At 38.1% G+C, this 26,445-nt stretch overlaps 1 protein-coding gene across 1 annotated transcript; it reads left to right on the top strand.

The window, feature by feature from the left end:
* The first annotated feature begins 865 nt into the window (after positions 1-865).
* Positions 866-26,445, top strand: gfod1 (glucose-fructose oxidoreductase domain containing 1). The gene is made up of 2 exons (XM_055182972.2): positions 866-2,095; positions 19,617-26,445. Exons 1-2 carry the CDS (start codon positions 1,843-1,845, stop codon positions 20,537-20,539), a joined length of 1,176 nt encoding a protein of 391 aa, XP_055038947.1. The 5' UTR covers positions 866-1,842; the 3' UTR covers positions 20,540-26,445.

Below are 26,445 nucleotides of genomic sequence, written 5' to 3'. Positions count from 1 at the left end.
AAATATATTTTAATAAATGCTGTAAGCACACAGCTGATTGTAACCATTGACATCCATAATAGGAAAAACAAATACAAATGGAATTCAATGGGTACAGCAATTTAATCTTCATCATTTATCACAATACTTCTATAATATTTGTTTTCCTACTATGGAAGTCAATGGTTATGGCAGTTGTGTGCTTACCATCATTTATCAAAATATCTTCTTGTGTGTTCACCCAAAAAATATACAAGTTTAGGATAAGAAAATGATTTTTGGGTGAACTATCACCCTTTTTAAATAATGTATGCTTGGCATTTTGCTGACTGTTTTTTCTTCTTTCACAAAGTAATATTAATAAGCCATTTAATTATAAATGTTTATTTGTAATTGTATGTAGATTTGATTGTAACAGTATATGATAATACAAGAGTCGCCTTATCTGTCCGAAATCAAATTCTGAAGGACTTTAAACTGTTTGTCATGAACAGAATGTACACAGGACAAAGTGCAGTGTTGTGTGTTTCAAAATCAATGTGAAATGCAAACAGTTCATCCTGTGATCAATGATCTTCATCATCATCAGCACTGCTGAGCTGAGCCACAAACTCAACACCAGCAGTTATTGACTCACTGCTATTGCATTTTCCAACTCATTATTGACGCATGCTTTAATTCTAGACACTGACATTTAAATAAAAGCTATTTCATAATTTTAAAAATAGATTTAAGTTTATATTATAGATCGCACTAAACAAAAACTGAAATATTATACTAAAAATAATAAGAAGAGAAAGAAGAAAAATAATGGAATGGCAACAATAAACAAACAACAAATAAATAAAAAATATTTTTTTGTGGGCGTTTTATTATCTTAAAAGCTATTTGAAAGTGTTAAAAAAATGATTTATTTATTGTAAAGAGTGCTGCTACTGTTGGTCATTGTGTTCTCGTGCACCGCAGTCTCCTGCTGTGATCTATCGAAACCTACTACTGCAAAGGATTGCCTTATAAATATTAATTTCCTCATTCTGTCATTGCCTGGTAACCTTCCTTGCATTTCAGTTACGTCATTTAATTAATATTCATAAACCACACCCATTCCACTCTATGATTTGCCAGCTGACCCAGCGCCCATTTACCAGCGCTAATCAGATAGTTCTATTGACCGTACGTCACGATACGTAATTAATATTCATAAGTTAAGCAGTTGCCATAGTATAATTGGCTGCTTCGCTCTAAGTTTGGTCGTGAAGGGGTTAACGGGGAGGGCGGAACTCCGCACCGGCCGCAGCAGTAGATGATAGCGCGAGGTGTCGCGACGCTACAACGCTCCTCAGAGATATCAGAACGACGAGTTTGGAAATTACATCAGGATATATATAACGCTGCGGGATCGTTTATTTCGCGCCTGTGCGGAAACGTCACATCATCGCTTTACCTCAGCAGAAATGCGCTCACGTCCATCTGTATGAAACGGAGGCGACGCGACGCGAGCTTTGCGCGTCGCACAGATTGCAAGGCGGACACAAATGAATCGATATTGTGAGGATAATATTATACTGTCACGTCTATACAGACCGGCGTCGTTCAGAGACGCGCGCCGCTGCAGGTGGATGATGATGATGACGTGAATTCAGTGTTGCTCTTATAATAATTTATTGAAAATAATAATTGATTAGTTATTTGCCTCACATACAGTTCATACATGACGGGTTCAGTCCGGTCTGGATCAGTGTTTTGATCTCGGGTGCGATGGTCATAGTTCACGGATCCGCCCTTGAGGGGTTCGAACCCGCTGCCGTAGGGTGACCCGCGTGACGTCAGGTGTGAGAGACCGTTAGGCCGTGCGGTGCAGACATGTTGCCCGGGGTGGGTGTGTTCGGTACCAGTCTCACGGCTCGGGTCATCATCCCACTGCTGAAGAGTGAAGGGTTCGCGGTGAAAGCGCTGTGGGGTCGAACACAGGAGGAGGCGGAGGAGCTTGCGCGAGAGATGAACGTGCCCTTCTACACTAACCGGATCGATGATGTGCTGCTGCATCAGGACGTGGACCTTGTTTGCATCAACCTGCCTCCGCCGCTCACGAAACAGATCGCCGTTAAGACACTGGGTGAGTGACGCGCACACACACCTGCATGCATAGATACACACATACATACACTTGCATGCACAGAAACACGCACGCTTGCATGCATAGAAACACACATACATACACTTGCATGCATAGAAACACGCAAACATACACCTGCATGCATAGAAACACGCAAACATACACCTGCAGGCAGGCATAGAAACACGCATACAGACGTTTGCATGTATAAAAACACACAAACATACGCATGCATATAAACACGCAAACATACACCTACATGCATAGAAACACGCATACGTACACCTGCATGCATAGAAACACGCATACAGACGTTTGCATGTATAAAAACACACAAACATACGCATGCATGCATAGAAATACGCTTGCATGCATAGAATCACGCATACATGTACTTGCCTGCATAGAAACACACAAACATACACTTGCTTGCATAGAAACACGCATACAAACATACACTTGCATACGTAGAAACACGCATACACACGCTTGCATGCATAGAAACACGCATACGTGTATTTGCCTGCATAGAAAAACGGCCACATACTCTTGCATGCAAAGAAACACGCATACATGCGTACACTTGCATGCATAGAAACATGCATACACACGCACACTTGCATTTATAAAAACATACAAACATACTATGGCATGCATAAACATACATACACACGCTCGCATGCATAGAAACACGCATACACACGCTTGCATGCATAGAAACACGCATACACACACTTGCATGCATAGAAACACGCTACGTACGCTTGCATGCATAGAAACACGCATACACATGCTTGGATGCATAGAAACACGCATACATAAACTTGCATGCATAGAAACACGCATACATAAACTTGCATGCATAGAAACACGCATACATACTTGCATGCATAGAAACACGCATACATAAGCTTGCATGCATAGAAACACGCATACATAAACTTGCATGCATAGAAACACTCATACATACGCTTGCATGCATAGAAACACGCATACATATGCTTGCATGCATAGAAACACGCATACATATGCTTGCATGCATAGAAACACGCATACATAAACTTGCATGCATAGAAACACGCATACACATGCTTGGATGCATAGAAACACGCATACACACGCTTGGATGCATAGAAACACGCATACACACGCTTGGATGCATAGAAACACGCATACACACGCTTGGATGCATAGAAACACGCATACATACACTTGCATGCATAGAAACACGCATACACATGCTTGGATGCATAGAAACACGCTACGTACACTTGCATGCATAGAAACACGCATACACATGGCTTGGATGCATAGAAACACGCATGCATAGAAACACGCATGCAAACATACACTTGCATGCATAGAAACACGCTACGTACACTTGCATGCATAGAAACACGCATACATACACTTGCATGCATACACTTGCATGCATAGAAACACATATATTTAGGATGAGCAATGCTGTGTCAGCTGATACAGTAAAGGTACCATAGTACTACTATGATTTCCATGAATGGCGATACTGTTGTATTGTTTTGTTTAAGTACCTTGGACTATTATGCAAATGCTGTGGCATATGAAAATAATTACTCGGTACAAATCACCATATTATTACCTTCTGATACATCACTGTACCATTGCACCAGGCAGCATAAATACTATAGTAAAGTGATGAGATTAGATGGTAATCTCAAATGTTTACCATATTTATGCACCATGGTAGTTACACGGTGCACCAAGGTATTGAAAGATTACTTCGGTAAAGTACATGTTTAAAACGGCATAATACCATGATGGATGTCAAAAAATACTTTTTTGTAATTGCAGGTATTGTTTTAGTATTGTACGCACACACACACACACACAGACACACAGACACACACACACACACACATATGGTGGCTAAGGAAATAAACGCATATGAAATGAGTGCTGTGTGTGTACCATGAGCTATATTTGTTTTATATTTTATAATTCAATATTTCAAGCTGTGAAATAGGCCACAATCCAATATATCCAATGATATTTATTTTGTTTCATCCGTTGCTCAATGTTTTTCTGAAGGAGGGCAGATATATCAGGTCTTGTGTTGTCTTGTTAGATAGAGTCAGCTGTTGGTTAGGTGTGGCTTCACATCCAACACTTCATTTCATCAGGGTTGTAGCCTAGCGTTAAATACAGAAGTTCATATTCATGGTGAAACAAATTTAGTCATCACATAACAACACGCTGAGGCACGAAGTAGAAGATGTTAAATGTTGATATTGCACCTATAGCAGCATTTTAGAAAAAATAAGATTTGTTAGTGATTTTGCTGCTTCTCAGATGTTTCTGAGAAAAGGTAAAATTACATGTGAATTTTTACATAGTTTTGAAAGTGATCCTAACAGTGTCAGAAATTTGCAGTCAGAAGTCAGAGACTTAAATATGAATGCAAACATGCTGTGCAATCCATATGATATCCATAAAATAAATTTCTAAAGTCTTACAGACTTACTGCATCTTTTTGTTCCTCCATAGAAATTTTAAGATAAATATCTGAGATGTAAAGTTAATAAAGTCGACTGCTTTGAGTCACCTGAGTTATGAGCAACATTTTCTGAACATGTTCCTGTAGGAATGAACTTGTGAGGATTTTAGCAGTGATTCATGACTACACCCCTGATCTAATGTGGTTTATCATTACAGGGCGTACACACCAAAGCAAATTTAACGATTTGCATGAGTAGATAACATACAAAGACGCAAATAGAAGTGAACTTCCACAGGGGCGATGCAAAAGACGTGAATTGGATTGCGCGATTGCCGCAAAATGCGCTATTTGCCTCAAATGCGTCTTCATGCAAGTTGAAAATATTCAACTTGAGCGAAAAATTTGCATGACACAAAGTTAAATCCTGTAAGTAATCTAAAGTAAGGAACGCGATGCTTTGCGTCTGGCGTGTATGCAGCATTAGGCTGAATACAAACTGATATCACAAGACCTTCAAGAACATCTCAGACTTGATTTATTTGTCTGTTTCTGTTATGGCAGTCGAGTCGCTCTCATTCGAAGTTTTGACCAAGACCAGACATAGCTGGATGTGGACTCGGTCTTGACTCAGACTTAACACTCTCTGGTCTTAGATTCAAATGAATTGGGCTTGAATGCAACACTGTCTTGGTTTGGTTCTCTAGGTCTGTTGTCCTGTCTGTAGAGAGAAACGCACATAAACAGACATGACAGGTGTCTAATAACGGTCAGAAATAACCCACGAGTATTATTCATCTGAGGATCAAGAACATGATCCCAGAATAACCTCTGGATAATTATCCTCTCTGTCAGGGCATTGACATGCAGTTGCTGAGTAGTTTTTAGTGTTTCTATGCAATTTCTATCATAAAGGAGGCCAGCTGCTGTATAAAAGCTGTGCCAATCTTAACTGTGGGTTCACACCAGAAGAGTTTAGGGGCGTCAAATTCGCGTCTGCCGCGTGTAGTTGGACACTTAAACATTTTGAGTGTACTCACTTCATTCGCGTGTGAAATTGTAGTCATCAAGACATTCACATGGAAATTCGCATCATGGGAGGGGCTTCTGGGACTCTGCTCGCTTCCTGCAATCACGTCACTACTAGACAAGTTCCTGATTGGTTAACGTGGTGCGTATTTCCACCAATGTTCAATTTTATCAACTCGCTTGTCTCTTGTGGCAACGATCAATTCGCGTCATACGCGCGAATGAGGCGGATTGGCATCTACCGTGCCACGCAAAAAGCCTCATTTGCGCCGCGAGACCTCCAGACACGTGTAAACGAGTCTTTACATTGACTTAACATTGAAATCACTCACGCTTGATGTCTCTACTGCGGCTGGTGTGAATGCAGCATAAGAGATCATCAGCCTCCTTGTGAAAATGATCATGAGTTCGAATCCTGCCCAGAGAGAGTTCAAGTAAGGTCAGCTGCACTACAGTGTTATGGGTGTTTCAAGCTATTGCTAAGCAGTTGATAGGCTATTTTGGATGGATGCTAGGATGTTACTAGGTGCTTGCTTACTGGGGTCCAGGTCAACATCAGTGTACTGTCAGGATGTTTTGTAGTTATTCTTTATAAATACAGAGAATTTAAGTTTAATAAGACAATAGCATCGTCTTCTGTATATCTGTAGGGCATCATTAAAGTCACTTGACACGAGTTCCCACATGCCTTTAATATAACAGCATGTTTGTCTTGTATCATTCGATTCCTTGACTCGGATTAGGCAAGATTGTTCTTGATTCATACATTACAGAAACTGTGGCAGCGTGTGTTAAGCAATCAACGTTTACCCTGGTCAAGTTGTGTCAATAGTAAAGAGTTGGGTTTCTGAGTCTACTGCTAAGTAAACATGTACTTTAGAGCAAACATTTAAGCTGTACTCATTTTATATTGTTGGACTGCATTTATATAGCGCTTTCATAGACCAATGGCCATCCAAAGCGCTTTACAATTTTGCCTCACATTCACCCATTCACTCACACATTCATACACCGACGGCGGTGTCAGCCATGCAAGGCGCCATCCAGCTCGTCGGGAGCAGCTGGGGTTAGGTGTCTTGCTTGTTCCCGGTAATCCGAATGGTCAAATATGATCGTGTAACTTGGATATACCCAGCAGATCTTGATGCCCAATTCCAATTTGTTGATCTGCTTACGTCATCTTTTATTAGGGATTCATATCCGATGTCAGCATTTACTCTAAACACTTGTCAAACAAGGTAGACATACTGACCCAGAACAGCTTAAACCACAGAGGAAGGAAAACATTACAATACGCAATAGACACATTACATGATTATGCACTCTTTAAATACAAGATTATACAGCTTTATTGTTGTAACAAGATGTGAAACGTTAGCATTACTTCACTAAGTGGAGCGTTCGTCCTTCATTGCGCTACTAAGATAAGTCATGTGATTGCTGATGCTGTCCACCCGAGTTGACATCATTTGCCAATTTTGCATTTTTAATGACGTATGACATGATTTGACACCGGAATATCCAATCTGTCTCCTTAAACTGCATGTATCTGATTCATATACCATTTATTTCCACATATGCATAAGGCCTAAAAAAATATCAGAATCTTTTTTCCTGCTTAGACATTTATGGGTCAAATCAGATCTATGCTACATGAGAGAGAAAAATTGGGATTGGGTCACTTGAAATATGATGTGAACTAATCAGTAAGAAAAAACTTTTTGTAATGGAATAATCCATATAAAGGGTCATCTGTGAACAGAAGCAGTGATGTTTTGCACAATATTAAGTGATCATTTTCCCAAACAGTATGAAACTATCATGACGCCTCACTTCCTCTTTGGGAGCTGTTATCATTTCACAGTTTGCCTGTTTACTTTGTGTGGCGTGTCGGTAGAGATAATGAGTTGCCCGGAGCTGGAATGCGAGTTTTTGCTGATCTCACATCAGATCTAACGAGATTGGCCGTAGTGGCAGAAGTCCATTTAAAGTCACTCAACAACAGCCTGATACAACATGATTGCAGATTCATGTGACACACGTGGTCACATTACGCCGTTCCTGTTTGTCCTGCTGGGTTGCATTTAAGCAACTGGTTCCTTCTCTTATTACTGGAGTTTACCGTGTTGTTCTCAAGTCTTAGATGTCTGCTCATTATACCCAAAGCTGGGTCTGTGTTCGTTCTTCATGTATAGCTGTTGCTTTATGTAAGTTTAAGAGATGACAGTATCTGTTTGAGCTTCGGTGCAAAGCTCATGAGGGCCATTGGTTTGTCCTCCATTTTTGGCTGTCCTCTTTCAGGTCCTCTGCTCCTCACATTGATTTTAGGGATCATGTTAACACAAACAACAGTTTATAAAACTCGATGTCAATGTTTTGTCCTTGACAGCATGTTGAGCTTCGCCCCATGATGGGTTTAGAGCATTCAGTTCGGCCACCTACAGTCCTCCTCCAAGTTGTTTTTGGCCTTCCTTGCTTCCTCTTCCCAGGTGGTTTGATCTAAAAGGCACCCATATAACATCAACCATCTTATCAATGCTTGTAGTGTCAGTCAGTTATTCTCAATCAGATTGAATCTTCGTGATTTAAGGAGATGTGCTGTGGAAACTGTTGTGTGGTCAGTCAGATGATACTGCTTCATCCTGTGCTTTAGTTGTGATTCATGCATGTAATCCCATTGACTCTTGCGGTATTGTGTGCCTCGGGCAGACGGTGATCCAGCGGTACAGTGGGGTATCAGGTGGCAGACTGACTTCAGTTCACCAGTATACATATACACTCGCTCATCTTTGCAAAGATTGAGGGCACCTAAAAATAAATCAGTTTCAAATGTTTGAGTTTTAAGGCTGGTCTAGACATATTTTCAGCCCCAGTTATGATGGTATATTTGACTGAGTGGTTATTTGAGGAACCAAAATGGTTCTTCTATGGCATCACTGTGAAGAACCTTTTACGCACCTTTATGTTTAAGAGTATATAAATAAATTTAAATTGATGTGAGTAATGCTATTAGTTTTTTTTTTCACATCCCAAAATAAACAAACCCCCTCCACCACATGGATTTAAAGTACAGGGATCTTTGTTACGGTCCAATGTTTGAAAACCAGAGTTGACGGGCCGCCTTAGGGACCCCAGAGACAGACTGATGCTTCTGTTCTTATACGGCCACTGAATGCCAGCACTTGTTCAGGGAGTTCCCCGTCCACCACGTTAAACCACTATTTACATGCTAATGGATGGAGAGAGAGAGAGAGAGAGAGAGAGAGTGAGAGAGTCTCAGAGGTTCTGTGAAATTGTCTTTGTTCGCTCAATTGAATCGCTTGGCGGAGCTCTTTCAGTCTGCTGTCTCCAAACACTGACAAGTGAGCATTCCTGAGCTAGACAACTTGTGTGGATGATGCTAAAGAGAGACGCTGCTTTCCTCCATAACAGTCTTATCTTCAGAAGATTCTCATCTGCTTTTTTTAAGTGAAAGTGTTGTGATTGCCAAGTATGATAGCCCATACTTGAACAACACAAAAATAACATTTCTACGCTCCTCGATTTCAGTAGTGTGACGTTAGCATGTTGCTAACGTCACATTGCATTGGCCTAATAAGCATACCACATAGTACACATTTAAAATGGGTAAAACTGTCTTCCCAGAGAACAAAGATACTATACTGATAAAATGCATTGCATGTATGATAGGGCTATTGAGTATAATAGTTTTTATGATGCATTGCGATGTTTCTGTGAGCGATAACTGCATCGATGCATAAAAACAAATAATTGATTATTAAAAAAGCTGTGCTCTCTCTCTCACTCTCGCCCGCAAAAGTGTAAACAGACCTGTGCAGTAATATTAAAAATATTTGCATCGTGACGCTTTGTGATATCGGATTGTTGACATAATAATCGTAACCGAATCGAATCGTGGGACCACTGACGACACACACCCTAATGTTTACCCCAAATGCATAAATGTTAAATAGTACATCGTAGTTTACTCGATTTATGTAGGCATTGAGACCACATATACATGTAGATGGGTATTTAGAGAAACAAATATTTCCCCGCCTCCGTTTTCAGTAATAACCTCGTGCACACAAATTTTTTTCAAAAAACTTGGCATTTACATCAACCCGCATAAATACACAGTCGAGCGCAATAATAACTATGCCAAACCTATGGGTGGCAGTGTAGGGAGAGGAATAAAGCCATGCAAGCCAATCAAAATCCCCAGAATCGACACCAACGAATAACACGAGCCTGTTCCTTTCAAACAACGCTAACACGACGTTAAGCATTTTCTGGCGCATAATGTGATGTTTTAGAACCTAAAACCCAGTTTCTCCCAGTTGACATCGCAACACATAACCGGGGTTATCAAAAATCTCCACTTTGGCTGGAGGTTTTAGAAATAATTGTTTTTTGTGATAATTGTCACAAAAATTGTTGGGGCATGATTGTTTCTATAGGCTGCTGAATAGGATGTGGAAAGCAGTCATTTGCTTTCTTTTGGAAGTGAGCTCATAATCATAAATGTACTTGAAGCTCATTTGGTAGAGCAAAGATCATGGGTTCGATCCACAGGAAACACAAATGGATAAGAATGCTCTGTAAGTAACTTTGGATAAAAGTCATAAGTTACATACAGCATACTCTCATAAAACATATAGTGCTGTCCATTCACGACGCTGTAGAAGAGTAGATATACTGTTAAAGATTTTTCATTTCAAAGGTGAAGCCACATTCAATCTCACTTCCTGTGGTCTGTGACTACATCCTGTTCTCTGAGAGTAAAGAAGGGACTAGTGTTACCTTTAGGAGAAGTGTGTGTATGAGTGTGTGATGTCACAGGAAATGGGCGGCAGGATGTGTTAGTGGCGAAGCTGCTAATGTGATCTGCAGGCTATGAGTCAACTTTTGCTATGCTGTCATTGTCTTAATATGGAAAGATGGCCAAACTTTATTCAAGCCACAATGTCTGATAGCATCCTTCCTGTTCTCGGGTTATTTTAAAATAGACAAAGTTTCATTTTGAAATAGTAATACAATTATAAATACACACGTATGTTAAAATGTAAGATTTTTTATTTATGTATTTTTTATGTTAATGTTTTTTAAATAAATACATACACAAGGATGGAAAACCATGAAATCACACAAAAATCAAGATATCAATCTGAGATGCTATCAAGCATGTGTTTTACAGCTTTGAAAATACTGTTTACTGGAAAATACTGCTCATGAAGACCTGTTCCCATCAGATGGACAAACAACAGAATAAAGATGTCTGCTCATTCTAATACAGTACCTCTCATTTACACATAGTTACATTTATAGATTATAATATTACATGTATACATTGAGGATTCACAGACCAGTAGGGCTGGCAAGCTACCGTTTTATCAAAAATGACAGTACAGAAGTGAGGAACAGCAAGCCATTTGAAGTAATGCAGTAATATTGATTGTATTCAAGCAGATTTCATAAATATACCCGTTTACCATTTGTCAGGCATTAGCTTATGTTAATCATTCAGTACCATGCTATACCTCAAAGTACCACGGTATTACCATCTCACAACATCACTACAATAAAATACTGTATATTCTCATGTAGTACAACAGAAGACATTCATCTGCTGTCAGGATGGCATCTGTCTCACGTCTCTGAGGGCCAGTTAACCACAAACTAACCTTTATCTTATAAGAACCTCACGCTTACTGCAATAAAACATTAACCAGACATACAGAAGGATGCAGATACGTTTATAAATCACTGAAGTGACACAAATAATCAACATTATTCAAGACAACCTTGTAATCCTTTATCATGTAAATGTGCAGACAGTGGGTGGACACGATTAGCTTTGTGCAATCGCTGCAAGCCGTCTATCTTTAAATAATCCAAAACAAAAAGATCTTCAGCAGCAATGAAACATCATTGTTGCTGGCATTCTGGATGAAAGATCTCTTCATGCACACATCTAAAAGGTCTTGCTGTGAACAATATTTCATTTCGGTGTTGTAGCGATGTGTTTGCATGACTGTCCATCTGTGTAATGATGTTCAGCATCTTATTCATCTTCATTGTGTACATTTTAAACTATTAAACTTGGAGGGCTGAGACCCCAAAGCTTTCAGGACACAATGCCAGCCATGTAATTTCTGTTATGTACACAATGAAGAACAAAAACTCTACAGTAACTGATGAAATATGTAAAGGGTTAATGGAGTATGTGAAATTATTACATTATGGCCAATATGAATCAGTTTTACTTCTGTTTAGGGCTGCACGATTTGGGTAATTTTTCCCATTGCAGTTATTCATGCTAATATTGGGATGTGCGATTGCGATTATAATAAATTGTATCATGAGTCAACTTGATGGGTCTTAAGGAAAATCCACACACAGTTTAGTGATAATGCTAAAATGTGTATTTGTAAAACTAGAAATGTTTCCGTATTGCCACGTGATGTAGCAACTGCTTAGTGTCAGTAATCCTAAATCCAAAATACCGCCATACAACAGACGAAGGGGTTTTTTTAGCTACCAGATCACTGTCAATCTCCTCTGCATCCATCTTCGCTCTGGTATTTCCGGGCTGCGCACACACAAGTGACGATGCACACCACACACGTGCATGCCACACATGCATTGCCTTTTTGTTCGTTTTTCTTTCTTTTTTTAAACAGCAAGGAAAATCATCAAATTGTTATCAGAAAGTTTGTGTTAACAAGTCCACACATTTATTTATTTAATATAATTGCAACATTTTGCTGTCATATAATCGCACAGGCTGACATCGCGATTGCGATGCGATTAATTGTGCAGCACTACTTCTGTTATATTTCTAAACTTTAGCGAACACCCTGTAATCCTAATCTCATTCTTATCCCGATATAATGACGCAGCGGATCGCAGGATGTACTGTAAATATCAGCTGTGGATTACTGAATCTCATCCTGACAGATTCGCAGTTAAAAAGAAATTAAGTTAAGAAGAAAGTCTTAATGTCAAAAGAGAAAAAAGCATATGACAGTTTTCTGACCCCTCATTGTCTTTTATGTTTTATTATTGTATAATCAGGAGTGCTTCACATTAACCTGACGTTGCCATACTCAATTCTAGTCAGAATTTGAGTCTGATACCGCTCCATTGAGCTATAATTATGAGGCGTGTCTCAACCGAAAAATGCCTCTGCACTCAATTGGATAGACCTACGACCAATCAGAGCAACAGAGTGTGTGATGTATGTTGAAATTACGTCTTTGCAGCCTGACCGAACTGCTAGTTATTTCGCTACAATGACACTAACATTGTGATTATACTGAGTTAGCGAATGTACATCAACACCTATTATGTTTACAACATTTCGTTTATATCACAACATGAAGTATTTACTAAGTCATAGAGTAAGACTTTCTCTTACCATTTGTACGTTAGGTGAACTTCATCCACGACGATACCATTACGTTTGCTTGAAAATATTGGAGGCTAGCATGTCCCTCCACTTATTCAGCAACCACGATTCCGGGCTTCCGAAAAGAAGCTGTCAACGACCGCTAATTATATCCATCTCGTCGTGCACGCAGAGTTGCATCGCCGTGATAACGTTAGCCATTTCAGTTGCGACCAACTTTTGCCGAATAGGAAGGACGGCAAAAACATCAACAAATGCCCTGCTCGCGTTTCTCTGTTCCTCTTTTAAAATCAATGCTCTGTCGATATCTTTTAGAACAGACTCAATGTCAGAATCCACACATCTGAACTCTACAGCAGCAGCCATTCAACACACGCGTTCTTTGGTGACGTGGTTCATTACGTTACTGTTGATTATCTGTCCATCATCGTATAAAACCCGCCCTGACAATTTGATTGGTTCGACCAGCATTTGTCCTAAAATAGTAGCTCCTCAACGCAGAAACCCCAGACCCATCTTCCCGTTTACAAAATCTTGTGGGCGGGGCTAAGATCGGCTGGCACCCAGGCTAGCTTCACATGTCCTGAAAAGTGAAGTCCAATCATTTTCTTTGCCCCTGGTGGCTGGCTGCAGTAGTAGTGCAGTAATAAACTTGCTTTCTCCATGCATGTACATGCATGTATGCATGTATGTATGTATGTATGTATGCATGCATGTATGTATTCATGTAAGCATGTTATTCCTGGCATTTGATGGTAGATTCAGACCATTGTGTTGTGTCCTGAGGAAAACAAATCTGATGTGTCGCTCACTGTCAAGTGACAACATGAAACATTCATAATTATTACACAACGTATATCACAGATTTCTGTTTGTCTTGTGATAAAGCTGTATGTGTGTGTTGTGTGTATACTGGTGTACAGTCAGTCTCTCCAGAGATTTGTAATTTAATCTCAGTAATGGTTTCTTGCTGGCTGTCAGATGGCTCTCGCTGTTGTTTTATCGTTGTAGCTCTTATATGATGCTGTGGGCTGCGTTTATGATTTCTCAGTCTTATACACATGTGATTGATTCATTTTAAAGTGCTATTTTATCATATATAAGCAAACAATAAATTAATACTGTGTTGCTTAAATAAATGTACAACACTGTGTGTTAGATGTGAATGGTTCATGACCCTTTTGTAGGGCTGCAACTAACGATTATTTTCATAATCCATTAATTGGGTGATTATTATTATTTTTAATTGATTAATTAAAAACAAATATTACTCTCGCAGCTTTTAAATAGTAAAACATAAACAAAACAAATTGAGTCTTCAGAGATGTGCTTGCAGTAGCGGCTCATGACTGCTCTTCAGAGGGACGCAAATTCAAATTGTGTGTTCGGAGTGTCATGTGTGTTGTTTGCGTTTTTAAAAATATGTGTTTGTTGCGTCATGTGAACCATGTGCATCACGCGTTTTGTCAAAATAAAAAAAAAAAAACAATTAAACAATCTCACTTATATTAAAGGAAATTAAACTTATTCGCCAACGTTCTTTTGTGCTTTTGCTTCCGTCATTGTCCTGTCCGGGTTGCCAGATCCGTGTAGCAAAACCAGCCCAATGTTTATTCAAAATTAGCCCAAAAGCAAGCAACCAACAACTGATGAACCAAATCCTTCGATCTCTAACCCACAGAAAAACATCAATCTGCAGAAACAGTTTAAAAGTAGCCAAATTCAGAACTTAGCCGAAAGGACCTGGCAACGGTGAGAAGCAGCAGCACATGCCTGACTTTGATCACGCAGCTTGACCTGTATGAAGAAACAGCTCCTGACTTTAACTCATTCACCGCCATTGATGAGTTATCTCTTCAATTATGAGTTAATATTTAACTAATAAATATGCCTTTCTGGACGAATTTCAAAGTGAAAGTGTAATACCGCTTTTATCCACTAGATTGCGCCAAACCGAATCTATCAAAAACGGAAGTTAAAAAGATTTAATGATTTATTTTAACTGCCTTTATGTTTGATAGTCATTCTGAGTCTGATCTCTAACATAAGTTCCTTTACAAAAACGCATTTTTTTAAGCTTTTTGCTCAAAATGTTGTATTTTTGAAGAGAAATATCCATATTTCAGTAGTTAAATTAAGTGGAAAAAGTAAATATATAATGAAAAGTTTTTTCCCCATTTTGTTTGTTTGTTTATTGTTTGTTTGAAAGCAGAGGGTGTGTTCTTTAATTTGATATAATTTGTATGTTTGTATATTTATAGAAGATAATTTTTCCTGCAAGGAATTTTGTGAAACTTTTGTTAAAATCACAAAAATGCAGGTGGGGAACTTTTCTCAAAAAGGCTGGTGGTGAATGAGTTAATAATAAGGACACAGTTCGAGCTGCATGAAGCGGGTGGTTAGTCACAGACCAACTAATCAAAAATGAAATTGTTTGACAAGGAATTTATTAACGATTTTTATCGATTACTTGTTTGTTCTAAGGACATGAATAACAGACAGATGTTTGTCAAACTAGCGATAGAGCGTTGCCTTAGCAGTGCAAATGGTCATGGGTTTGAACCTAGCGAACACACATGTTGATAAAATGCATTGTAAGTCGCTTTGGAAAATGCACCGGCAAAATGAATAAATGTGAATGTTATGTGTTGTGATGCAACAGATCAATTCATTCACGGGTTGAGACAAAATGTAAATGTAAGATCAGACTGATTGACTGTTTGAAGGAATCTGTTTCCGTCTCATAGTCAAACCTGTTTTACTCGCTTATACGTTGATGCTTTTGGTTTTAATGTTTTAAACCCTCAGGTAACAGGGTCAGGTCAGGTGTGTTTAACATCATTTACTCTCTCTGTTTCTCTTTACACATGCTTTGGGTTTCATCATGAGGTGTTATGTAGGTTTTTTATCTTCTCATGTCTCATTTCTATCTCTGTCAGTGTTGAGTCTCTATTAAGATCTTGAGTGTTTAAATCGATCAAATTCGTTGACTGTATAACAGCATTGATGATCTCAACCGAGCAGAACCACTGAATGACTTCACAATCAATTAATATCTCACCCACTTCAAAAAAATAACGAAGCAGTTCATGTTTATTTCCATTTCAAACTTTTTATAAGCTGTATTTAAATGTCTCACTTTTGATTTTCATCTAAAGCTGAGTTCATGATTTCAGATAAAACTTCATTAAATCTGAGCTTTGAGATTAAACACATAATTCATCATTCTCAACCAAAACCGGTCATAATTTTATACACTTATTGTAAAGCTCTTCAGGACATTGTGTTGATGTTTTATTTTGACTGATTTGATTGACTCGTCACTAACACCAGAAGTCGTGATGCTTCAGTCTGTCTGTTGTTACGTGTTCACTGAAGTGTTATGAGTTGATTTACTGCATTGTTAGGTAGATGTTTGGGCTTTGGTGTGAATTACAGTTTCAGATCATCAGAAATTTTTTGATGAGAAATGATGTTTGCTTGTCTAAGTGAACACAGTTAATACAGTATAATCCACAGGTATGACTTACAAGTGCATCACAAATCAAATATTTATTTTTGGTGAATAAATATTGAAATATCGTTTACAATAGCTGTCATATGACATAACACTGAACACTGTGTGTGTTTTTGTGTGCGTTTGGGTGCGTGCGTTTGCGTGTATGCGTCTGGTTGTGTGTTTGCATGCATTTGCGCATGTTTGCACTAGGGATGCACCGATAGGATTTTTTTGGGCCGATACGGATTCCGATTTAAACAGACAGCTTCTGGCCGATACTGATGTCGATACCGACATTAAACACTTGTATACAATACTATACAGTTGGTCTATTAGCTAGTTTATTTCTGCATCAAATTATTTTTACTGAACATGGATTGAATCTAATTAACATTCAACTGACCAACATAATAAGAGAGGCACAAATTAAAACAAATATAATAAAACAGCATGACAACCTTCAAATGTGGTTTTTGCTATTCAGCATTTATTTTATTAACAACATTAACTAATTTTTTACATATAATGGATTTCTTTATGCAGTTAATTAATAAACAATCGGTATCGGCCTGTCTCGTGCTATTGCCGATATGCCGATGGTTTCAAATTCATCAAAAATCGTCCGATAATATCGGTGGTCGATACATCGGTGCATCACTAGTTTGCAATTGTTTGTGCGTTTGCGTGCGTTTGCACTTGCTTGTGTGTTTGTGTGTGTCTTTGTGCGCGAATATGTGCGTTTGCACTTGCTTGTGCGTGTGCGTTTGCGTGCATGCGTGTGGGTGTCTGTGAGTGTGTGTGCACAATTGTGTGTGTTTGCACTTACTTGTGCGTTTGCATGCATGTGTTTGCATGCGTTTGCACTTGCTTGTGCATTTGTGTGTGTGCGTGCGTGTTTGCATGCGTTTAGACGTGCTTGTGTGTGTGTTTGTGTGTGTCTTTGTGCGCATTTGCACTTGCTTGTGCATTTGCGTGTTTGCGTGCATTTGCACTTGCTTGTGCGTTTGTGTGTGTGCGTTTGCGTGCATGCGTCTGTCTGTGTGTATGTTTGTGCGCGTTTGCGTGTGTTTGCACTTGCTTGTGCGTTTGCGTGCATGCGTGTCTGTCTGTGTGTACGTTTGTGCGCGTTTGCGTGTGTTTGCACTTGCATGCGTGTTTGCGTTTGTGTGTTTGTGCATGTATCATGTGCTTTAGTGCTGTTGAGAGAGAAGAACTGCAAAGCATTAACATCCACACACGCTATCTATCTCTCTCTCTCAGTAATGTTATAGTCTGAGTGATTATATATGCGGTAGGGAGTTCCTGGATACATAATTTTCTATAAATGATGTATATAAATATATAATAAATGTATTTATACAGTATATGTTAATTTCATCTGTACGTAATCAGTCTGTTAGCTGACATGCAGTAGACACATTTCTTCATCAAACAGGCTCTTCAGGAACAAACAGGTTATGTGATGAAGGTGAACATTCCAATCCCTCTGCTGGCCATCTTGCTTATTAAACCAGCTATACCAGTTAGTTTAAATATCAGTTAGTTTAAATATCAGTTAGTTGGTGTAGTCACATTAAGATTATGTGCATCCTAGCTTGAGTTTCTGGTCAGATTTGGTCAGATTCACCACCTTTATTAGTATAATACATCTAATGCAATTGAATTATAATATACAAAGTAAGTTAAAGGGATAGTTCACCCAAAAATAAAAATTCTGTCATCATTTAACCACTCTCATGTTGATATAGACCTGTATACATTTCTATGTTCTGAAGAACAAGAATGAAGATATTTTGAGGAATGTTTGTAACCAAAACCGATCAGAATCCCCATTCACTTTCATAGTAGAAATAAAGAATACAATGGAAGTGAATGGGGCTCATGAACGGTTTGTACCATGACACTGAGTAAACGATGACAGAAGTTTCATTTTTGGGTGAACTATCCCTTTAAGTATTCATCATAAGTGTTTATCTCATCACACATTTATAATATTTCTACTCTGAAGCTAGCTAAGTCACTTCTTAAATTAATATTTAGGAAAAGTTTGCCCTCTACAGGAATGCAGAAGTAATGCAATGAAAGTTTGATTTGAGCTCTTTAAATGTCATGTGGCTTCAATCCTTCCCTTCTTCCCCCGCATTGCCCAATAGAGAATAAAATCACTCGCTATGCCCACTTTGTGTCCTAATAGACTTTATTCAGTCCGCTGCCATGTTGATTTTAAACCGAGGATTGTGAGGGATGGACGTCCAGAGCGTCCCCTTTAAACCTGTTGTTTTGTATCAGGATGCTGCTCATTTAGCCATCAAAACATAGAAAATACATCGTTTTACAAATTTCCACAAGACAAGAAACTCAGAAATCATGGATTGTTAAAATGAAAAGAACACATGACCTTATTTTGAGATAAGAGCAGTGCAATGTGTACATAAAATCTGTTTTGTTATTAGCATGTTGGCTAATCGCTAATTTCTCATGTTGTACGCATGTTTACTTTTCCTTAAAACACTAATATAGTCATTTAAGTAAGTACATATCTCCAATTCATACAGATTACCAGAGCACAAGGCATTGTGGCATTCATTGTACACCACTTTGGGGGTTCATATGGGGTTTTGTCAATGTTCATATCTTGGAAAAAAATAATGGAGAAAACACAATGATCTATACAAACTGGAAATGTATACTTAGTTGATGTCATAAAATATTGTATCATTGCACTATATTTGTGTTTAAAAGAAAAGTAAACATGCTTACAACATGAAAAATTAGCGATTAGCCAACAGGCTAATATCGAAAACAGATTATGTACAGAATGTGCTATTCGAATGTCCCTTATATGTCCCTTCGAATTTTAACAATGGATGTTTTCTGAGGTTCTTGTCTTGTGGAAATTTGTCAAATGATGTGATTTATGTGTTTTGATGGCTGAATGACCAGCATCCCGGTACAAAACAATAGGTTTAAAGGACATCCATCCAACATGGCGGCAGACTGAATATATGAGTGTATATATGAAAGTTTTGTGATTCAAGATGTTTTATTTGTTACACATACTCAAATTAGCCAAATGCAAATCTTTTAAAATAAGTTGTTCTTCTCGTAGGTATTGGAAAAAACGTAATATGTGACCGGACGGCAACGCCCCTGGACGCCTTCCAAATGATGTCAGCGGCGCAGTACTACCCTAAGCTGCTGAGCATCATGGGTAACGTTCTACGCTTCCTCCCCGCTTTCGTCCGCATGAAGGAGTTGTTGGAAGAAGGTTACGTAGGGGAGCTGCTGGTCTGCGAGGCGCAGGTGCACGCCGGCAGTCTACTCGGCAAGAAATACAACTGGAGCTGTGACGACCTGATGGGCGGAGGTGGACTTCACTCGGTGGGCAGCTACATCATCGACCTGCTGACGTTTCTGACCGGCCGGCGTGCAGCGAAGGTGCACGGCTTCCTAAAGACCTTCGTCAAGCAGACCGACCACATCCGAGGCATCCGACAAATCACCAGCGACGACTTCTGCACGTTTCAGATGGTGTTGGACGGAGGCGCTTGCTGCACGGTCACGCTCAACTTTAACGTCCCTGGTGAGTTTCGTCAGGAGGTGGTGGTCGTGGGAACGGCCGGTAGGCTGAGGGTGAGCGGGACGGACTTGTACGGACAAAAGAACGACGGCGAAGGCGGTCAGGAGCTGCTGTTGAAGGATGACACGTCCATGGGAAACGCATCTTTGCCTGACAAGGCGTTCCGGGACATCCCATCTCCGTACCTCACAGGCACCATCTGCATGGTTCAGGCGGTACGGCAGGCCTTTCAGGACCAAGAGGATCGTCGCACGTGGGACGGTCGGCCGCTTACGATGGCCGCCACCTTTGAGGATTGTCTGTACGCGCTTTGTGTTGTAGACACGATTAAAAAGTCCAATCAGTGTGGCGAGTGGCAGAACATTGTTGTGATGACAGAAGAACCGGAGATAAGCCCCGCCTACCTGATCAGCGAGGCCATGCGACGCAGCAGGATGTCACTGTACTGTTAATGCATCTCAACGGATTCACCTACAGTTGGAGAAAAAAGGTTGGGAAAATGCAAGAAAGCAGGAAAAATGTTCAAGAGGTAAAAGAAAGTTGGATTCACAAGTTGGAGAGATGTCTACTGGGTATACGACACACTGAACGCATGCTAACAGTGAAATATGCGTTGCAAAGACTTCGGTTTGGGCTTCATTGCATCTCCTGTGTTTTTGTAATATGTGCGTATGTGTGTGTGTGTGTAGACCAGTGGTTACAAAAGTCCATTGTTGGGGCTCTTAGAGACCCACCGGTCAAGTAGTCAAGTATGCAATAAATCTGTCTAGATAAGCAACACAAGGTCTTTGTTCCTGTGACATGTCTGTATTTATATCGCAGTGAAACAAACATTGTAATCCAGTCGTGCTCTTCAGTATGGCTTAAGTTTAATGGTACCAATTTGTTTGGCATTGTTCGTCTGAGCTCAGATCTTGTGTTAGCATGAGAGTGTTTTACGTATTCATGTGAATATAAACTCTAGCAGTCATCCAGTGTTTGGACATGCATGAAATCTGCACTAACACTCTTTGAAAAAAATGCTGTTTTGTGTAGTACGAGGTAGACGAAACGCAAAGCATATCGCTTCAGTCTGGTTCAAACCGTGTATGTACAGTCTCAGCATCTGTATGAGCTGCAATAAGACATTTTGGGTCATTTGAGTGTAAGTGTATTGTAGTTTTACATCCATTCATTTTCCGCCTGAACGATTCAGAGTCGTAAACCCGAGCTGTTTTGTTTCAGGACCAATATTGGACATCCAGGCGACCGAACACAGCAGCAACACTCTTTAGCATACAGAGACAACAAAACTCTCCGTTACATCAAAGATTTTAATAATAAGAAGAACTACATATGCCTACATTTTTTTAAATGACATAAAAATTACAGTAAAACGGTGAATGACTCGCATGTAAACGTTTCTCTGACGTAGTTCATATAATCCGCTTTTAACGTTAAAATCAAAAGGACGTAGGAATCATTTTCTCCTTAATAAAAATTGACAAGTGTGTGGTATCATAATTCTACACAATTACACAGTTAGTTGGATTTTATTTCTTCTGTGTGTGAGTCAGTCTGAACTGACCTGAGATCAGTGTTTGGGTGGCAGATTGGGAGTCGCTGTTTTAAACTGTTTCAGAACGCTGCACTTTCTCGAGGGCTATTTAATATAAAGTTATTATTGAAAATGTTTAAGGTGCTAGACTGTCATGAATGTGTGCTGTCACTCTGAATATATGATGCCTGTATCGTGAGTTCATTCATATTGTCACATTGATTTGTTTTTAAGCTTTATAATGTGCTTTACTGTCAATGGATAATTTCATCCCTGAATCAGTTTTTGTTCTAGAGAGCCACGTACACACTGCAGATAACATGCTGGTTCTGTACACACTGTATTGTGAAATTACTCTTGAAAAATTCATTAAATGTTTGTGTACAGAAGCAACACGAACAACTAGTTAATAATGCAGTGATGTCACTTTCATCCAGATGTTTGAGATGACGCAATATCACAGAAACATTGTGTGAGTTTAGATCTTTACGGAAATTTCTCTAACCAATCTATACTGTAGTTTACTGTAGTTTCTCCCAGCAACCTTTACTGTAGTATACTGTAATCTAGGGATGGGACGGTATAAAAATTTAATATCATGATTATAGTGACCAAAGTTATCACGGTTATCAATATTATCATGGTTTTGTTAAAATGAGATGGAAATGTTAAAAAAGAACTGACACACACTGATTTTTTTTTTTTTTTTTTTTTGAAAATCACAATTAAATATGTCATGTCCCTGAAATTATTTCTCTTGTAAAAAAAATATATGTCTAATAAGTTTACCATGAATGAATACAATACATTATCCCTTAAATGTCTTCTTGTGCAAAAAACTATGTTGCATGTGCACGCCTGCGTCAAACTGATTCTGGCTGGACAGGATTTACAGCAAGTTTTCAAAATCACAGTAATCAAACACGCTTGTAATTGTAAAGGTAATTACATTTTAAACGATAATACTAATCGTCAGGACATTTTATCGTGGTTAATCGTGAAACCGGTAATCGTCCCATCCCTACTGTAATCTTACTGTATTTCCCAGCAATCTTTACTGTAGTTTACTGTAGTTTCTTCAACCAGTCTTTACTGTGGTTTACTGTAGTTTCTCCCAGCAACCTTTACTGTAGTGTACTGTAATCTTACTGTAGTACCCAGCAATCTTTCCTGCAGTTTACTGTAGTTTCTCCAACCAGTCTTTACTGCAGTTTACTGTAATCTTACTGTAGTACTTAGCAGTCTTTTGTGTAGTTTCTCCCAGCAGTCTTACTTTAGTTGGAACTGGAATTTTCAATATAGAACTCACGAATTTATACTGGAGTTTCTCTAACCAATCTTTACTGTAATTTCTTCTCTAATCTATTCTGTAGATTACTGTAGTTTCTCCCCGTAATCTTTACTGTAGTTTACTGTAATATCACTGTAGTACCCAGCAATCTTTGCTGTAGTTTACTGTAGAAATATTGCTGGAAAAAACTATAGTTTACTGTAATTTCAATGTAGGACCCTCTAATTTTATTGGAGTTTCTCTAACCAATCTTTACTGTAATTTCTTCCAGCAATCTTCAGTGTAGTTTCTTCTCGAATCTTTAATGTAGTTTCTCGTGGCCGTCCCGAGTCATAAGTTACAGTAAAACATGTCATGCAATGTAAGTCGCTTTGGATTAAAAGATCTGTTTACAGTAAACGTGCAAGAGTGACAATTTTTATACGCACACTGAAATATTTTTATTTAAATATGGTTGTGTCACTTCCAAATGTTGCGGTGTGTACGTGGACAAAAGTAATAACAACAATTATTATGGTTATGTGTTTTTTTAATCATACCCTTTCTTTTGAACTGTTTTTAGTCTTAAACAAGATGTCTTGCAGAGCTTAATGTTGCTGCAGAGTTTAATTAATTGATTTAAATCTGTTCAGTGTAACATCTCAGTAAAGACAGATTGTGTATCTGCTGTCTGTATTATATCACTGTGGGACTGCTCACTGTGTCATGATGGCTCTTTTACACCCTAATGATAAAATATTTTGCAGAATTACTTTTTTATTTGTACTGTTAAATTAAATACATGGCTGTATATGTTGTATGTTTTTTTATTTGCTGCTTGGTGTACATTACTGTAAAGATGCTCTGTGCAGTGTAGGGATGTATTTATTATTTTCCTGAATGTTTTACATCACATTATGAAGTATACAGTATGTCTTTTGAGACAGAAATAGGCATTAATATATTACATCTGAAACTCATCCACTGTGATCTCACGATCATATAAAAGTCAAACACAAACAACACTTCAGACACAATTACTCTCATCAACATGTGGGATGCATAAATTATGAAACATAAACAGTGCTTAACAAATTTAATCAACCCAATGTAAGGTTTGCATCACAGTTTTAATGGCTTAAATAAGTTTTAATGGTTGAATGTGCCGACTCAAACTCAAAAGTGAATTTCAAAATAATGGAACATCGTGAACTTTCATAAAAGGAAAGAGTTGACATTAAAACACTTCATGATGCTGGATGATCTTTAGACGAGTGATCTAATAAATCTGTTAAGCACTGTACAAGTAAAAAACATCTCTGTAGGACAAAAGATTGAGAATAATTAACTTAAAACATATCTCTGTTTATATCTTAATAATATTAAGCGTGTCATCTCATATTTATTTGAATGTGTCAGATGATTCCTCTTTCTTCTTGATGTTATTCATGATCTGTCTGTGAATGATGCTTTTAGATTGAATGTTGTGTTTTAGGGACTGAATATCATGAGTGGATGAATCTCACTGGGTCATGTTTCACCCTAAAATCTAATAAAATAATTCAATTTCTTTATGCAAAATTATTTTATTTTCTTTCTATTGGGGGATTTTAGTGTGACAGATTCTCAATAGTTTTGATGAGTTAAATGCTGTTTTATTATCTTGAGATGTTTTGAAAGCTGCTTCAGATGTAAAGATGACGTTTAGATGTTTGTCATGAATAATTGAACAGAAGACATTTAACTGAAGTCACACCTGCTGTATGTTTAAGTCACTTGACATGAATCTGTGGAAAACATTACAACTGGACATTAAAACTACATGAATGTGAGGTCTTTATTCTTCTGATGGGCAGTGCATGCAAACACACATGAATGTTTCAATGATCACATTAAAGACTTTATAGTTTAAAGGGTTTTTAGCGCTCTGCCTTTGGTGAAAATTCAGTTTAAGTAGATTAAAAAAAGCAATCATTTTAATAAAACCCCTAATAAGAAACACTTAAACATTTAACATCAAGACTTACCAGGTCATAAAAGCTTTCAGAATTTCTGAGCCGTTTGTTTTCTTAAATCAAGAAATAAGAATTCATGCACATAAAAAGTCAAGCTTATTTATAGTACTGTTTATAGGCTTTTATTTTACTTTATTAAAAATAATTCCATTCTCAATAATAAATTATGTTGATTTATTTAAATTTAAAGTACAATAATAGGTAACAGCATAGTAGTATTTGTTGTGCTGCTTTGAATTTATGATGATTTATAATAAAATCTTCTCAGACAGGATGGTTTACAGCAGTATACTCATGAAGCTTAAAACAAATAATCCAGACTTTTTTTACTATAACCAGAAGTCATATTTTAGCTCTCATCAGCTTTGAATGGGTGGAGGTGAAAATGACAGACATGTTTTTAATACTAAATCTCATCAACCGTGTGCCAACTCAAATCTTAAACATTTACACCTCTTACTTGCCCCAATGGTTTTTATGTGTTGAAGATATCATTTAAAATGTTCATATATCTCAACTTCATTGTTGCTTTATAATGAATGAATGATTGTGTTAATGAAGATTTATACACTAAACCTTTAGAGAGAGACATCATCTATCCAAACAAGAAAAATAAACTGACAAGAAAAAAATCAATTCTACAAAATAGATGAACGATAAACGGCCCGAATCACTTCTTTACAAAACCCTTACATGTGTCACTTCATTAATTTATCAACATCCTAATCAATACTGTAGGTCAGTGCTGCTTAAACTTTTTCAGCGTGCGCCCCCCACCCCTTGTGTACAGTCAGTGAATCCTTTAGTGGTACCCCAAAGAAATTTTATGACATATTAAACATTACAAAACTTAAAGTTTGAATTAAACAAAACATATTAAATTATACAATGTAGTGCTGTTGGTTAGTAGCTTTATTTATCTGAGGTTTAAATAAACATCATTGATAAATTAATGTATTTTATAAAATGTTTCTTCCCTGGAACAACAACACACCACCAGTTTGAGAGCCACTGCTGTATAATGCATTATTTTTATTAAATCATGTCTAAATAAATTAGTTGATGTGATTTTCTGTATTTCCCCAATGAAAGATCAAAACTATTTCATGTTTAGTTTGTATATGTTGCCCATCAGCAGTGCTGTATTGTCAGTTGCTGTTCATTTCAATGTTTTATGAATGATTTTGATGATATTTATTGTATTATATGTATATTGTGGACTCTTGTATATATTTGAGAGTGATGGACTGACTCATATTTATGGCTGTAATAATGTACTAGCAGCATTAAGTTTGATATTTTCTCTGCTGTATGATGGATGGCAGAAATGACTCGTGACTCTGTTCAATGTTAATTATAAAGCTCATTAAAGTGCATCATTGGACTGTTCTGAGAACAGCTGTCAGTGTTACACTGCATCATTTATGTACACAGATGTATGATGAAATGTGTTTCTGAGAGTTCAGAAAGTCTCTGAGATGGTTTACAGTATCTGATGCTGTGCTTTCTATGAAATAAATTTAAATTCAGACCCTT

Source organism: Misgurnus anguillicaudatus, chromosome 25 (genome assembly GCF_027580225.2).
Source record: "Misgurnus anguillicaudatus chromosome 25, ASM2758022v2, whole genome shotgun sequence".
NCBI lineage: Eukaryota > Metazoa > Chordata > Actinopteri > Cypriniformes > Cobitidae > Misgurnus > Misgurnus anguillicaudatus.
This window is presented reverse-complemented; position numbering and strand designations above follow the sequence as displayed.

Bases quoted from the DNA above. Each gene is read 5' to 3' on its own strand.
- gfod1 (XM_055182972.2), top strand. From the start codon at position 1,843: ATGTTGCCCGGGGTGGGTGTGTTCGGTACCAGTCTCACGGCTCGGGTC. The intron at 2,096-19,616 runs GTGAGTGACGCG...TTCTTCTCGTAG, and splicing joins GATCGCCGTTAAGACACTGG to GTATTGGAAAAAACGTAATA.